The sequence below is a fragment of the Chamaea fasciata genome, unplaced genomic scaffold (genome assembly GCF_029207755.1).
Source record: "Chamaea fasciata isolate MVZ Bird 193981 ecotype frontalis unplaced genomic scaffold, bChaFas1.0.hap1 SCAF_50, whole genome shotgun sequence".
NCBI classification, from domain to species: Eukaryota; Metazoa; Chordata; class Aves; order Passeriformes; family Sylviidae; genus Chamaea; species Chamaea fasciata.
The window spans coordinates 426836-441662 of NW_027094135.1; the positions used below are offsets into that span (position 1 = coordinate 426836).

At 47.7% G+C, this 14827-nt stretch overlaps 1 protein-coding gene across 1 annotated transcript; it reads right to left on the reverse strand.

The window, feature by feature from the left end:
- Window positions 1-762: 762 nt before the first annotated feature.
- Window positions 763-1759, reverse strand: LOC136304098 (olfactory receptor 6F1-like; the record flags this gene model as incomplete). The annotated part of the gene is given in 4 exon segments (XM_066207758.1): window positions 763-1208; window positions 1211-1241; window positions 1243-1345; window positions 1347-1759. Coding segments are annotated over 4 exon segments (993 nt in total), but the record flags the coding sequence as incomplete, so codon positions are not given.
- Between the last annotated feature and the right edge of the window lie 13068 nt (window positions 1760-14827).

A 14827-nucleotide genomic window follows, 5' to 3' on the forward strand; every position in this document is an offset into this window, starting at 1 on the left:
GGAGGCCCCAGGGCCTCAGGACAAGGTGTCCCCTCCCAGCCCTTGGTGGCACAGACCCTGCTGTGCCCCAGGGCACCAAGACTTGGCTTCTCCTGGGCACTGCCAGCCCTGCCGGGCCCTTGGCCACGTCCAGCACAGCTTGTCCTGCGCTGTCCCACAGCTGCTGCTGTGTCCCTGCAGGCTGCACACTCCCATCTCGCTGCCCCCCTGGCTCTGCCCTGCATTTCCCTTTCTCTTCTCCCTGATATCCTGGGATGGAACGTGTGAGAATGGTTCAAAGCTGTACCAGGGAGGGTTTAGACTGCACAGGAGAAAGTCTTTCTTTACTGGGAGGGTGACTTTGGGGTTTCAAACTTTGGGGTTTCAAAGCAGGGTTGATGGCTGTCCCAGGAAAGGAGCTGGGACAAGGTGTGCATCGCTCAGGAGCTGTAATTTGGATTGTCACTTGCCACTGTTCCTCTGAGCTCTTCTCTGTTCCAGAGATGGGCTCTTAATGAGCTGGTGGCTCTCCTGAGATGGGCCCGGGAGCAGCCTGGGCAGAGAATGAACTGAGTTTGTCCTGCTGCCATTGTTGGTGCCCTGTCTGGGAGTGCAGATGAGTCTCTTCTCTCTTAACCTGACACAACCCAGCAGGAGCATCAATCTCCTGAGGCAGCCGTGTTTGGAGGCTGCACACACAGGCACTGGTTTTGTGTAACAGATGATACCAGATCCTTGGGATGGCTTTCCAGAAATGCACCTTGCTTAGAGGAAAGGCTTTGTTCTTGGCCTGGCAATGGATTTGTTCAGGACCAGGATCACAGATTTGTTCCCAAGGCTGCAGATGAATGGATTTAGGAACGGGAACAGGACTGTGTTCAGCAGAGCTCCAGTTCTGTTGGTCCTCAAGGAAACATCTTCTGCAGGACACGTGCAGAGAGCAATGCAGCTCCCACGGGCAATGGATAAGGTGACGGGATGGGAAGAACACGTGGTCAAAGCTTTCTTCCTCCCAGAGGCTGCTGGAAGATGCAGAACACAGAAAAGGACGCAGATGTCAAATGCCAGAGTCAAACACAAGGAGCCCAGCACGACACACGGTAAGAAGACAGAGTCTGTTTCCCAAAGCAGGCTGGTGTCAGAGCAGGACAGTTTGAACAAGGGGGAGTTGTCCCAGAGGAAATGGGGGATCTTGGAGCCACAGAAAGACAGCTCAGTGAGGAAGAGCAGCGGTAGCTCAGCAGGACAAAGCCGAGGACCCAAAGCACCAACACCCAGGTGGACACAGAGCTGAGGCTTTGTGATGTCAGCATAGAGCAAAGGGTGGCAGATGGCAACACAGCGGTCAAAGGACATGACAACCAGGGAAGAACTCTGTGCAGCCCAGGGCAAAATAAAAATAGTTTTGGGCAAAGCAGCTGCCTAGTGAGAGAGTGTTCTGACCAGAACTCAGCATCACAAACCATTTGATGCTTGTGGAGGATGTAAACCAGATTTCCAGGAAGGCCAGGCTGCAGATGAAAACGTCCATGGGGGTTTGCAGGTGGTGATCCACACACAGGAGGAAAAGGATGGTTTCGTTCCCCATCACTGTTGTCAGGTACATGAGCAGAAGGACCTGAGATAAAAACATCCGCAGTCTTGGATCATGCTCTGGGAAACCCTCTAGGATGAACTCAGTAACTGCTGTTGCATTTTCTGGTGCAAAATTCTGGTTCTTCGTGCTGGGGCAGGAACATAGCAAAAACAAGGGCGATAATTTCACAGCCTGGACAAACATTTCTATCCTTCCTTCTCTGCTTCTTTCTTTTCCTGCAGTCTTGCCATAAAGCACAGTGATTGCACTTCAAACACTTTGTTGCCCAGTACTTCCTAGGGGAGTATTTCTTGGTCAGTAGTGTCCTGGGGAGTAGTTTCTTGGAGATTAGTTTCTTGCCCAGTATTATCTTGCCCAGTAGCTTCTTGGGTAGCAGTCCCTCCCTCCCTCCCTCCCTCCCTCCCTCCCTCCCTCCCTCCCTCCCTCCCTCCCTCCCTCCCTCCCTCCCTCCCTCCCTCCCTCCCTCCCTCCCTCCGTCCCTCCCTCCCTCCCTCCCTCCCAGGGATGCCCAGGCTGCCATTGCCTGAACATTTGTCACAACATTCAGGACCAATTTGGATGTGTTTCATGGGTTCTTGCTAAGACTAATGGAATGTGTCCTGAGCACATGTATTCATATCCCCAAATGTTTTTTCCTTTCCTAGAAATTGCCTTTGTAACCTTCAACATATGCCCCAAAAACCTACTGGAGTGAAAATCATAGGCTTTTCCTTGACACCTCTTGTCCTGGGTTGAAGTATATTCTATCACCATCTTCAAGAACTGTTGAAACCAGGTGAGGCAGTGCTCCCTGCCTCCTCCACTCTGGCTTATCTTCTGTTAATGGGCCATCAGCACCTTTGCTACACAGCTCACAGATAACCCCCTCCTGGACTACCTCCTGTTAATGGGCCCATCAGGCCTTATCACATGACTCACCATCCCATTGTGGGATGCTCCGCCCAGAGGGAGAAACCAAGCATTCCAGCCTGGATATAAGCTGAGACTCTGAACACCAGAGGGGCGCTTACCCACTGGATTCCCAGAGGACCCGAGCTACCAGACTTTTCTACAGGATCACTGCTTCAGGAAGACCACCTCATCTGGACTGCTTCCATCACTACGCTCAGGTTGTATTCTGACTCTGTCAGTGGTCTTTTGTATTATTGCATTGATTTTATTTTACTTTCTTTCCTTTTTTTTCTTTTTTCCTATTAAATTGTATCTCTGACTTGGAGCCTCTCATTTGTTTTGCCTTGAAACTACTACATTTTTGGCGCCCAGCGTGGGGCACAAGGCACTGAGAAAAGTCAGAATTACAATTTTGTATTGAAGAAGACACCTGTTCGCTATGATGCTCAACATGCTTACATGTGTCTTATATCTATCTCTCTATATTTTTCCACAACTGGGGTACTATCTGCCAGTCTTAATGCTCCTGCACAGACCAGGGTATGGTACTAAAATTGCTTTAGTAGTCTATTATGTCCATTGCTTGATAAACTCTGAGGCAATGAACATTATTCAGAATATACACCCAGTTTTGTTTTCTTGTTCTGGTCTAGGATGCTACATCTGGGGCCTCAACAATCTCACCCAGCCCCTGTGGGGAGGGGTGAAGAATGATTTTTTCCAGCTTTTCAGGCATGACACAGCAGTTTTTGAAGATATGGAATACCCTCTGGATGCCAAGGACAGCATGATGTTGTTGTTAGTCCTGTTTTGTCTTCTCTGCACGGCCCGCACCATGCTTAGAATCAAAACACTACATGGTGTGATACAGCGTGTTCTGAAGGAAGAGGAAGAGGGAAAAAGAAGCAGAGCAACAATATCAGTGTCTACACAGAGTGTCACAGAGGTGAAAGGAACCAAAGGCAAGGCAACAGTGTCCTCATCTACACAGACCGTCACAGAGGAGAAAGAAGCCAAAAGTGAGGCAACAGTGTCCACATCTACGCAGACTGTCACAGAGGAGAAAAGGACTAAGGGTGCCATCAGCATCTCCACACAAACCATCACCGAACCGGAACAGCCTAAACCAGTAGCAGTTGCCCCCGTTCAGAAGAAGAAATCAAGGACCAAATCAGTCCGCATAGTGACTGATGAGGGTGCAGCAGGACCTTCACAATCAGCAGAAGAGACAGAGCCAGAAATCATCACTCGCTCTCTATCTCTGGGTGAGCTGCGTGACCTGCGAAGGGAATTCACCCGCCAGACCAACGAGTCCATCCTGACCTGGCTGCTCCGCATCTGGGACGCTGCAGCCAATGACACCATTCTGGATGGAAGTGAGGCCAGGCAACTGGGATCGTTGTCCCGGGATGTGGTCATTGACCAGGGGATTGGGAAAAGCCAAGAACCTCTCAGCCTCTGGCAGCGACTGCTAACAAGTGTGAAGGATAGATACCTTTGTAAAGAAGACCTCCAAGTGCACCAAGGAAAATGGAACACAATAGAACAAGGTATCCGATGCCTGAGGGAATTGGCTGTGTTGGAAATCATTTTTTCAGAAGATGAGAGATTTCCTAAAAACCCAGATGGTGTCCAGTGCACATCACGGATGTGGTTGAGATTTGCACGGCTTGGACCCGAGATGTACTCACGTTACCTGGCAACACTGCAATGGAGGGAAGGTGAGGACAGGGTAGGTGTCTTGGCTAATAAACTAAGAATTTACGAGGACACTGTCACTGCCCCAGTTCGTACCCATGTCTCATCTGTGGAAACAAGACTGGCTGAGCAAGTCCGGAACTTGATTGAAGAAGGCCATCAGAAACTGAAAAAAGAACTTAAGGAAGAAATTTACCATATCCAGCCAGAGCCAATGAGAGTCTCTGCCATTAGGAGCAGGCGCTCCCCAGCCAGGGAGAGAGGATACACACCCCGAGGTAACCTCTGGTCTTTTCTTCGGGAGCATGGAGAAGACATGAGGAAGTGGGATGGAAAACCCACCTCCTCCTTAGCAGCCCGGGTACGTGAACTGAAAAGAGAAACACCTACCACAAAGAGCCCATCTAGAATCAATGTTGCTCCGGTCTCTCGTGCACAGAACTCCAGACGGTACAGGAATGACGATATGACTGATCCTCTTGAAGGAACCTCAGAAACATATTTACAAGAAGAGAGCAATGTATGCCATGACCAGGAATAGGGGGGCCCTGCCTCTAGCCAGGTAGAGGAAAGGGACAATCGGATCTACTGGACTGTGTGGATCCGATGGCCTGGAACATCTGACCCACAAAGATATACGGCTCTGGTTGATACCGGTGCTCAGTGTACTCTGATGCCATCAAGGTACGTGGGAGCAGAACCCATTTCCATTTCTGGGGTGACAGGAGGATCCCAGGAGCTGACTGTACTGGAAGCTGAAGTAAGTCTAACTGGGAAAGAATGGCAGAAACACCCCATTGTGACTGGTCCAGAGGCCCCATGCATTTTGGGCATAGACTATCTCAGAAATGGGTATTTCAAAGACCCAAGAGGATACCGCTGGGTTTTTGGCATAGCTGCTCTAGAGACAGAAGGCATCAGACAACTGAGTACCTTGCCTGGACTCTCAGACGACCCCTCTGCTGTGGGACTACTGAAAGTTGAAGAACAACAGGTGCCGATCGCCCGAGCAACAGTGCACCGTCGGCAATATCGCACCGACAGAGACTCTGTGGTCCCCATCCATAAGATGATTCGTGAGCTGGAGAGCCAAGGGGTGGTAAGCAAGGCTCGTTCACCCTTTAATAGCCCTATATGGCCCGTGCGTAAGTCCAGTGGAGAATGGAGACTGACAGTGGATTACCGTGGCCTGAATGAAGTCACACCACCACTGAGCGCTGCCGTACCAGACATGTTGGAGCTTCAGTATGAGCTGGAATCCAAGGCAGCAAAATGGTATGCGACCATTGATATTGCAAATGCCTTTTTCTCCATTCCTCTGGCAGCAGAATGCAGGCCTCAGTTTGCCTTCACCTGGAGGGGCGTGCAGTACACCTGGAACCGACTGCCCCAGGGGTGGAAGCACAGTCCCACCATTTGCCATGGACTGATCCAGGCTGCACTGGAAAAGGGTGAGGCTCCAGAACACCTGCAATACATTGACGACATTATCGTGTGGGGAAACACCGCAACAGAAGTCTTTGAGAAGGGAGAGAAGATCATTCAGATTCTCCTGAAGGCCGGCTTCGCCATCAAGAGGAGCAAAGTCAAGGGACCTGCTCGAGAGATCCAGTTCCTGGGAGTGAAGTGGCAAGATGGACGGCGTCAGATTCCCACTGAAGTCATCAATAAGATCACTGCAATGTCTCCACCGACCAACAAGAAGGAAACACAAGCTTTCCTAGGTGCCATAGGTTTCTGGAGGATGCACATTCCCGAGTATAGCCAAATTGTGAGCCCTCTCTACCTGGTCACCCGCAAGAAGAATGATTTCCACTGGGGCCCAGAACAGCAGCAAGCTTTCGCCCAGATCAAGCAGGAAATCGCTCATGCGGTAGCCCTTGGCCCAGTCAGGACGGGATCAGAGGTGAAGAATGTGCTTTACTCTGCAGCCGGGAGCCATGGTCTGTCATGGAGCCTTTGGCAGAAGGTGCCGGGTGAGACTCGGGGACGACCACTGGGATTCTGGAGCCGAAGCTACAGAGGATCCGAAGCCAACTACACTCCCACAGAGAAGGAAATCTTAGCCGCCTATGAAGGAGTCCAAGCTGCCTCAGAGGTGATTGGTACTGAAGCACAGCTGCTTCTGGCACCTCGACTACCGGTGCTGGGGTGGATGTTCAAGGGAAAGGTTCCTACCACACATCACGCCACCGACACCACGTGGAGCAAATGGATCGCCCTGATCACGCAGCGCGCCCGTATTGGAAACCTGAATCGCCCTGGGATTCTGGAAATTATAACAAACTGGCCTGAAGGTGAGACCTTTGGATTATCCTCTGAAGAAGAGGAGGAGCAAGTGACACGGGCCGAGGAAGCCCCACCATATAACGAGCTACCAGAGAGTGAGAGACGATATGCCCTTTTCACCGACGGTTCCTGCCGAATTGTAGGTGCTAACCGGAAATGGAAAGCTGCTGTATGGAGCCCCACACGACGAGTTGCACAGGCTACCGAGGGAGAAGGTGGATCGAGTCAGGTCGCAGAGCTTAAAGCTGTCCAGCTGGCTTTGGATATTGCTGAACGAGAGAAGTGGCCAAGGCTCTATCTCTACACTGACTCATGGATGGTAGCTAATGCTCTGTGGGGATGGCTGGACCGCTGGAGAAAGGCCAACTGGCAGCGCAGAGGGAAACCCATCTGGGCTGCTGAGATTTGGCAGGACATCGCCACCCGAGTAGAAAGGCTGACCGTGAAGGTTCGACACGTGGATGCGCATGTACCCAAGAGTCGGGCTAATGAAGAACATCACAACAACGAGCAGGTGGATCGAGCTGCCAAGGTGAAAGTATCTCAGGTTGATCTAGACTGGCAGCACAAAGGAGAATTGTTCCTAGCTCGTTGGGCTCATGATGCCTCTGGTCATCAAGGGAGAGATGCAACATATCGATGGGCTCGTGACCGAGGGGTGGACATTACTATGGACAGCATCTCCCAGGCTATCCATGACTGCGAGACCTGTGCTGCGATCAAACAGGCCAAGCGAGTGAAGCCTCTGTGGTATGGCGGACGATGGTCAAAGTATAGGTATGGGGAAGCCTGGCAAATTGACTACATCACCCTTCCCCAAACCCGCCAAGGCAAGCGCTACGTGCTCACCATGGTGGAAGCAACCACTGGATGGCTGGAGACCTACCCTGTGCCTCATGCTACTGCCCGGAACACCATCTTGGGCCTGGAAAAGCAGGTCCTGTGGAGACATGGCACCCCTGAGAGAATTGAGTCAGACAACGGGACTCATTTCAAGAATGGCCTCATAAGCACTTGGGCCAGAGAACACGGAATCGAATGGATATACCATATCCCATACCATGCACCAGCTGCTGGGAAGGTGGAACGCTGCAATGGACTGCTTAAAACTACCCTTAAGGCACTTGGTGGAGGGACCTTCAAAAATTGAGAACAGAACTTAGCGAAGGCCACCTGGATGGTCAATACCCGAGGGTCCATCAATCGAGCTGGTCCTGCCCAGTCTGAATCCTTGCATACAGTGGATGGAGATAGGGTCCCTGTGATACACATGAGAGGTATGTTAGGAAAGACTGTTTGGATTAATCCCACCTCGGGCAAGGGCAAACCCATCCGTGGGGTTGTCTTTGCACAAGGACCTGGTTACACTTGGTGGGTGATGCAAAAGGATGGGGACACCCACTGTGTACCACAAGGAGACCTTATTTTAAGTGAGAACTGTGTGTAGGATTTCATTATATATATATATGTGTGTGTGTGTAGTTTAAGGAAGGTATTGATTTGGGATGATGTAGATGGTAATAGAATAAGGGGTGGATAATGTCCTGGGTTGAAGTATATTCTATCACCATCTTCAAGAACTGTTGAAACCAGGTGAGGCAGTGCTCCCTGCCTCCTCCACTCTGGCTTATCTTCTGTTAATGGGCCATCAGCACCTTTGCTACACAGCTCACAGATAACCCCCTCCTGGACTACCTCCTGTTAATGGGCCCATCAGGCCTTATCACATGACTCACCATCCCATTGTGGGATGCTCCGCCCAGAGGGAGAAACCAAGCATTCCAGCCTGGATATAAGCTGAGACTCTGAACACCAGAGGGGCGCTTACCCACTGGATTCCCAGAGGACCCGAGCTACCAGACTTTTCTACAGGATCACTGCTTCAGGAAGACCACCTCATCTGGACTGCTTCCATCACTACGCTCAGGTTGTATTCTGACTCTGTCAGTGGTCTTTTGTATTATTGCATTGATTTTATTTTACTTTCTTTCCTTTTTTTTTCTTTTTTCCTATTAAATTGTATCTCTGACTTGGAGCCTCTCATTTGTTTTGCCTTGAAACTACTACACCTCTATATACCTGTCACACTATATGTGCGTGGTGTTGCCTTAACCCCAGCGGTGGCTATAACGATGGTTGCAAAGGCCACAATTCTCCAAACTATGCCTGTTTGATTTTCCATAACAACTACAAATCTTTCTATTCTTCAAAAGTTATTGACCTATTCTAACATTTTACACACACCATTCACTTTCCCGAATAAGCTTCAGTTTTAGTTCATTATCAGCTGGTGTGGCTCTCCAGATCACTTCAGGAGCCTTCTTCACTCGAGTGTGATGAATGCAGGCATTTTGCTCTCTGATCTTGATTGCAGTAAAGGTGGTGAGGAGCACCTGGAATGGTCCTTCCCACTGGGGTTCCAGAGTCTTTTCTGCAAAAGACATAACATATACATAATCCCCTGGCTGTATGTTATGTACTGGCCCATCTAGTTCTCTCCTTTGAGCCCCAGCCACATGTTTCTCAATTTCTCTGTTTAGGACCACCCGTGTAGGGTTTCTTCCCCTACTTGGGTAGGTGTTGTTCCTTCTTGGACCCCATATGATCTTCTATACAATATTTCAAAAGAACTTCATTTTTCTTTTGTTCTTGGCTTCGTCTGAATTCGTAATAATGCTACTGGAAGAGCTTTAGGCCAAGGTAACTTTGCTTCTTGTCCTGTCTTACAATTTGCTGCTTAATCAGATGGTTCATTTTTTCCACCTGGCCACTTGACTGAGGATGATATGGGATATGAAGTTCCCAGACTATGCCTAGGTGCCGGCTAATTTGCTGCTCAAGTTTTGAAATAAAATGTGGGCCCCTGTCTGAAGACATTGTGCCTGGGACTCCAAAACACGGTATTATTTCCTGTAACAATGCTTTGGTTACTTCTTGTGCTTTGGCAGTTCTGGTAGGGAAAGCTTCTGGCCACCCTGAAGAGGTTTCTGTAAATGCCAATATCGATACCCTCCCCATCCTGGGTAGTTCTGAAAAATCAATTTGTCATTGCTGCTCAGGCCCATAACCTTTCCCAGTTTGTCCAAGCTTTGGTTTAGGAATAGTTTTGGGATTAGTTTGGAGGCAAAGGCTACATTGGCGAGTCACTGGAATTACTGTTGTTTGCAAAATTCTGGCTATGATTCTGTCCTTCAAATAGTTATACAGAGTGTCTATTCCCCAGTGTGTTTTCTCATGTTCCTCTTTCACCAATGACCATGGCATGTAATAGGGAATCACAAGTCTTCCTTTTCCTTCATCTGTGATTGCCCACCCTTCTTGGTTATAACTTCCATTTTCTTGCTCAGTTAGCATCTTGTTCTTTTTTGCTATACCTTGACTTACCTTCAGTAGAAATCTGTCCATCTGGAATTAAGGCTGCCTCAACTGTCTCAATAATCACCTCACCTTTAGCTGCTTCTTTTGCCTTTCTGTCCACCTGCTCATTTCCTTGATGTGCATGATGGCTACTTTTTCAGGTAGCAGGACTGCCGCCAATAGTTTTATTATCTCCTGGGAATGTTTAATACTTTTCCCTGGTGAGTTCAACAGTCCTCTTTCTTTCCAGATGGCTCCATGAGCATGAGCCATCCCAAATGCATACTTTGAGTCTGTATAAATAATAATTTTCTTTCCTTTTGCCTGTCCTAAAGCCCAGGTTAGGGCAATTATTTCAGCCTTCTGTGCAGAGGTGTTGGTTGGTAATGGTCCAGACTCTATTACTTCTCTGCTCGTGGTAACTGCATACCCAGCATGTCTTTTTCCACTGATCACACAGCTGCTTCCATCAGTAAATCAAGTCTCAGGGTCCTCGAGAGGGGTGTCCTCCAGATCTGGGCGACTGGAGTAGGTGGCTTTGATGGTCTCCAGCAATCATGGATCACTGGTTCTCCCGTATCCCCACTGACAAAGGAAGCTGGGTTCACAAGATTAGTTACCACAATTTCTACATGATCTTGCTCTACCATTATGGCTTGGTATTTCTGGAACCTCTGTGTGGAAAGACAATGTCTGCCTTTTACCTGCAGGACTGCAGACACTGTGTGGGACACTAGTGTCTTCTAGATCTGCTAGCATCTTCTAGCATGACTGTGGGACACAGTCATCTTCTGGCCTAGGGTGAACTTGTGTGCTTCCTGAATGTTCATCACCACTGCAGCTCTGAGGCACCCTGGCCATCCCTTGGCTGCTGCATCCAGCTGCTTGGCAAAGTAGGTGACTGCCCTGTGACACAGGCCGAGGTCTTGTGCCAGTATTCCCAAAGCAATCTCCTGCTTTTTGTGAGAAAATAAAAAGAATGGTTTACTCACATCTGGAAGTCCCAGGGCTGGAGCTGACATGCGGGCCTTCTTTAGGTGGTTGAAGGTTCGTGTTGCTTCTTTTGTCCGTTGGAGGTCTCTGGTTCCTTCTATAACCAAGGCATATAGGGGATTATAAATCCACAATTGTAAATCCACAGTCTACACCAGCCTGTCAGGCCCAAAAAGGTTCTCAGTTCCTTTACTGTCTGGGGTTTTGGGGTCTGGCATGTTGCTTCCTTGCCATCCTGCCCTAAGATCCTTTGTCCAGCACTGACTTCGTAGCCCAGGTAGAAAACTCTTTGCCTCACTATCTGAGCTTTCTTCTGGGATACTCGATACCCTTGTAGACCCAAAAAGTTTAGGAGGCTTACTGTCCGATCCACGCATGTCTCTTCAGTTCAAGTAGCTATCCGGAGGTCATCTACATACTGAAACAGCTGTCCTTCTCCTGATGGGCCTTCCCAGGATTCCAAGTATTTTTCAAGCTGTTCTTCAAATATCATGGAAGAGTGTTTGAATCCTTGGGTTAAAACTGTCCATGCGAGCTGAGTTTTGCGCCCATTCTTGGGTCTTTCCCATTCAAATGCAGAAATTGTCTGGCTGGCTTCATGGAGAGGAAGGCAAAAGAAAGCATCTTTCAAATCTAAAATGGTAAACCAAATTAGTTCAGGTGTTAAATGGGTTAACAATGTGTAGGGGTTGGCAATCAGTGGGTACAAATTTTCAATTAGCCTATTAACAGCCTGCAAATCCTGTATACTACTCAGTCTGACCCATCAGGCTTTTTAACAGGCCAAATAGGAGTATTAAAATCAGACTGACACTCTTTTAATAGCCCTATCTGCAAAAAGTTTTCAATTACTGGGCTAATCCCTTCCCTGTCTTCCTTTTTTAAAGGGATACTGTTTAACTCCAACTGGTTGTTTTCCTTCTTTAAGTTCAATTTGCACTAGAGGTGCATTCTTTGCCCTCAATGGTATGTTAGAAGCCCATACCCCAGGAAATACCTGATCCATTCCTTTTCTGCTAGTCTCTTCTTCACTTTTAGTTTTGGTCCCATTGGCTATTGACACTAAGCTTAACCATTCCACATATTGTCAATCCTTAACCTCCAAAATAATCTCTCCATTTTTGAATATTATCTTTGCTTCTAGTTGCTCCAATAAATCTCTACTCAAAAGTGCTGATGGGGCATTGGGCATGTATAAAAACTTACGAATTCCCCATTGTTTCCCAAGTTTATATTTCAGTGGTCTACATAAATACACTTTCAGGTTGGCCAATTGCCTCCTTCACCATACCATAATCATCTGTTATAGGTATTAAAGCTTTATTTAACACTGAGTACGTTGTCCCTGTGTCCCCCCAAAATTTCATTTCCTTTCCTTTGTTCCCTATCTTGATTACAACCAGAGGCTCCCCTAGGGTAAAATCCTCTGGTCCTCCTCAGTCTTCTTTGATGTGAGCAACCACCCCCTCCCCTTTTCAGTCTCCTTTAACCATCGCCTTTTCTTTGTTCTGGGCACTGGTTCTTCCAGCTTCCAAATTTCTTACAGAATGCACACTGGTCTTTCCCTAGTCGGGGTGGTCCTTGCTTTGGTGGTCCTTGTCCACATCTCCCTTTTTCTTCTTCCCTTACTACTGCTGTTAATTTTCTTATCTCTTGTTTGTATCCTTCCTCTCAATTGCTAAAAACTCTCCAATCCTCATCTAGCAAAGAAGAAGCCGAAGGCGAGGCAGAACTGATGATAGTAGATTTTCCAGGACTGGATCCTTTTGGCCACAGTGAAACTTTTCCAGCCAGCAACAGCCATTCTCTCTCTCTCCCCAAACGCAGGAAAAAGAAGAGCCCGCAGCTGCCTCAAGCTCTGTCTTTTACCTGCATTATCTCCCCCTTCCACCTTTGTCCACCTCTTTGTTTCAGTTAAGTACTCTCAAGTATCCAACACTTGGTCTCCTTGGTAACTTGTGGGAAAAAATTCTTTAGAGAAAGAAGGAACAAACCTAACCCCCAACAATTATTCTTTGCATTGTTTATCCAGCTAATTTGAACACTGTTACCCTTTCCAAAAGCTGAATCACTGCTTCCTTCTGGTCTTCTGTTGCATTATCCAAATGTTCCAGCCAAACTGAAAGTTCCCTTCCATGTGTACTCAAACACTCCACTGTCACGTAAAACCTGTCCAGGAAACAAAGGGGGAGGTGTGAAAATAAACCTCAAAACACCTCAAATACAAAACTCCAGGAGATGCAGATCTTTTTGTACAGTAACTTCATGATTCCTTCTTTTGGGAAAGAAAAGAGGAAGAGCAGGTCGATGAAAAGAAGTACCTGCCACTCTCCTCACCCCCTCAACTCAAGAGGCCTTTTCTTTCCACTCACTAGAAGGACTTGTCAACTGCACAGTGGACACTAAAAACCTTACCTCTATAATTTCTGGAAAGCAGGTTATACTGCTTTCAGAGGGTTGTACATCTTCATGTCATCACAGGCAGAAAAAAAGTGCGCCTTAACAATAGCCTGTAGGGCAGTTTAGAAAACTACTGATCTAACAAAGAAAATCATCGCTAAATTAAACCTGAATCAGGTGTCGACCACACAATCATGCAGTAAAGGTATCTGCTGCTTCAAGAAAAAAATTTACCATCCTGGCATTTCAGACCAGTGGGATATAGTGAATATCCCGATATTTCAATTCAAATATGTACCTTGATGATTAATTGTTTGCTGGAAGTTTTCAGATGAGAGTGGGTACTTGTAACAAACATTTTCATCAGTAAATAGAAGACTGATTTTTCACCAGATAGCTTCTCTGTTTCAGAGATGTCCTACAAGAAAAATGTATTAGAATTCCTCTGCTACAGCAACACTGTACAGGACTATGTTGCACTGACAATGATATGTAAGGTAAGCGTGTTACTTTACAGACCTGCCCAAAAGTCCCAAGGCCAGAAACCAGTGGGATCATTTACACTACTTTGCAGTCAATGAGCCAGCATCGTTGCATTCATTTGCAAAATGTTTTCCTGAAAAGTGGAAGAAGACCGTAGTAACGGAAACCCCCAACTATTGAAAGGGCCCAAGACAAAGCAACTTCCCTCATCAATCATATTTCATTCCCTAATCATTCCATGTCTATCCCTGCTACCTCCTCAAAGCCAGGTCCACTCCTTTCTCCTGACATGACAAGCCAAGTCTTGACAGAGTACTTATTTGACAAGCCTGCAGTAAAATAGAGCTGGGGCCCTGATGGTTTCCACCAATTATGGAGAGCATTAAAAAATGTTGGAATCCTCCTTGGGAAGAGGTGGGACGGCTCCCATCAGTAGCTCATTTCCCTGGTCTGCAGCTCAGGCTTTCCAGACAAGTGGAATCCAGCACACTCTTTCTTGTGAGGGAACATCTCCAGAGACACAAAGAGCTACAGCAACCTTCTCCTCCGTTCATCAGGGAGGCAAAAAATGTTTTCCTTGTAAAAAACCTTCCAGCTCAGAAGGGAGTTTTCACTACTGCTAAGACTGTAATTCCTGCTGCTTTACAAAAGGGTCACCCCTAAAATGGCTGGACTAATTTAAAACTAGGCGATGCCAGAGGAAAACATTTGAGGACAACAGAGCAAGCAAACATAACTTTGCACCAGCCTCTTACCTGTCCTCTGAACCAGGCAAACTTGCTGGCAGGAAGTTCTAAAGCCACTTTCAGGATATGGTGCTGCAGAAGAGGAGGGACCTCCTCCCGCAGGCCCTTTCCAGTGACGATACCTGAGGTGTGAACGCAAGAAACAAACTTCACTTCGGTTCCTCTGCCTGAGACTTCAGAACATTCCTGTTTTAGGGTTTAGAACACAACTGTGAGACAAGCTGGCAATTCAGAGATCTTCATGTCATGGGATCCCCAGACACACTGCAGCGAAGGCTGGCCAACCCAAGGTGGGAATCCTGCCCTCGGAGGGAGATTTCATCAGCTAACCCCAGCACAAAGCACTGGTCGTGCATGGAAATATAAAATCTCTTCTATCAGTCTCAGCAACCTT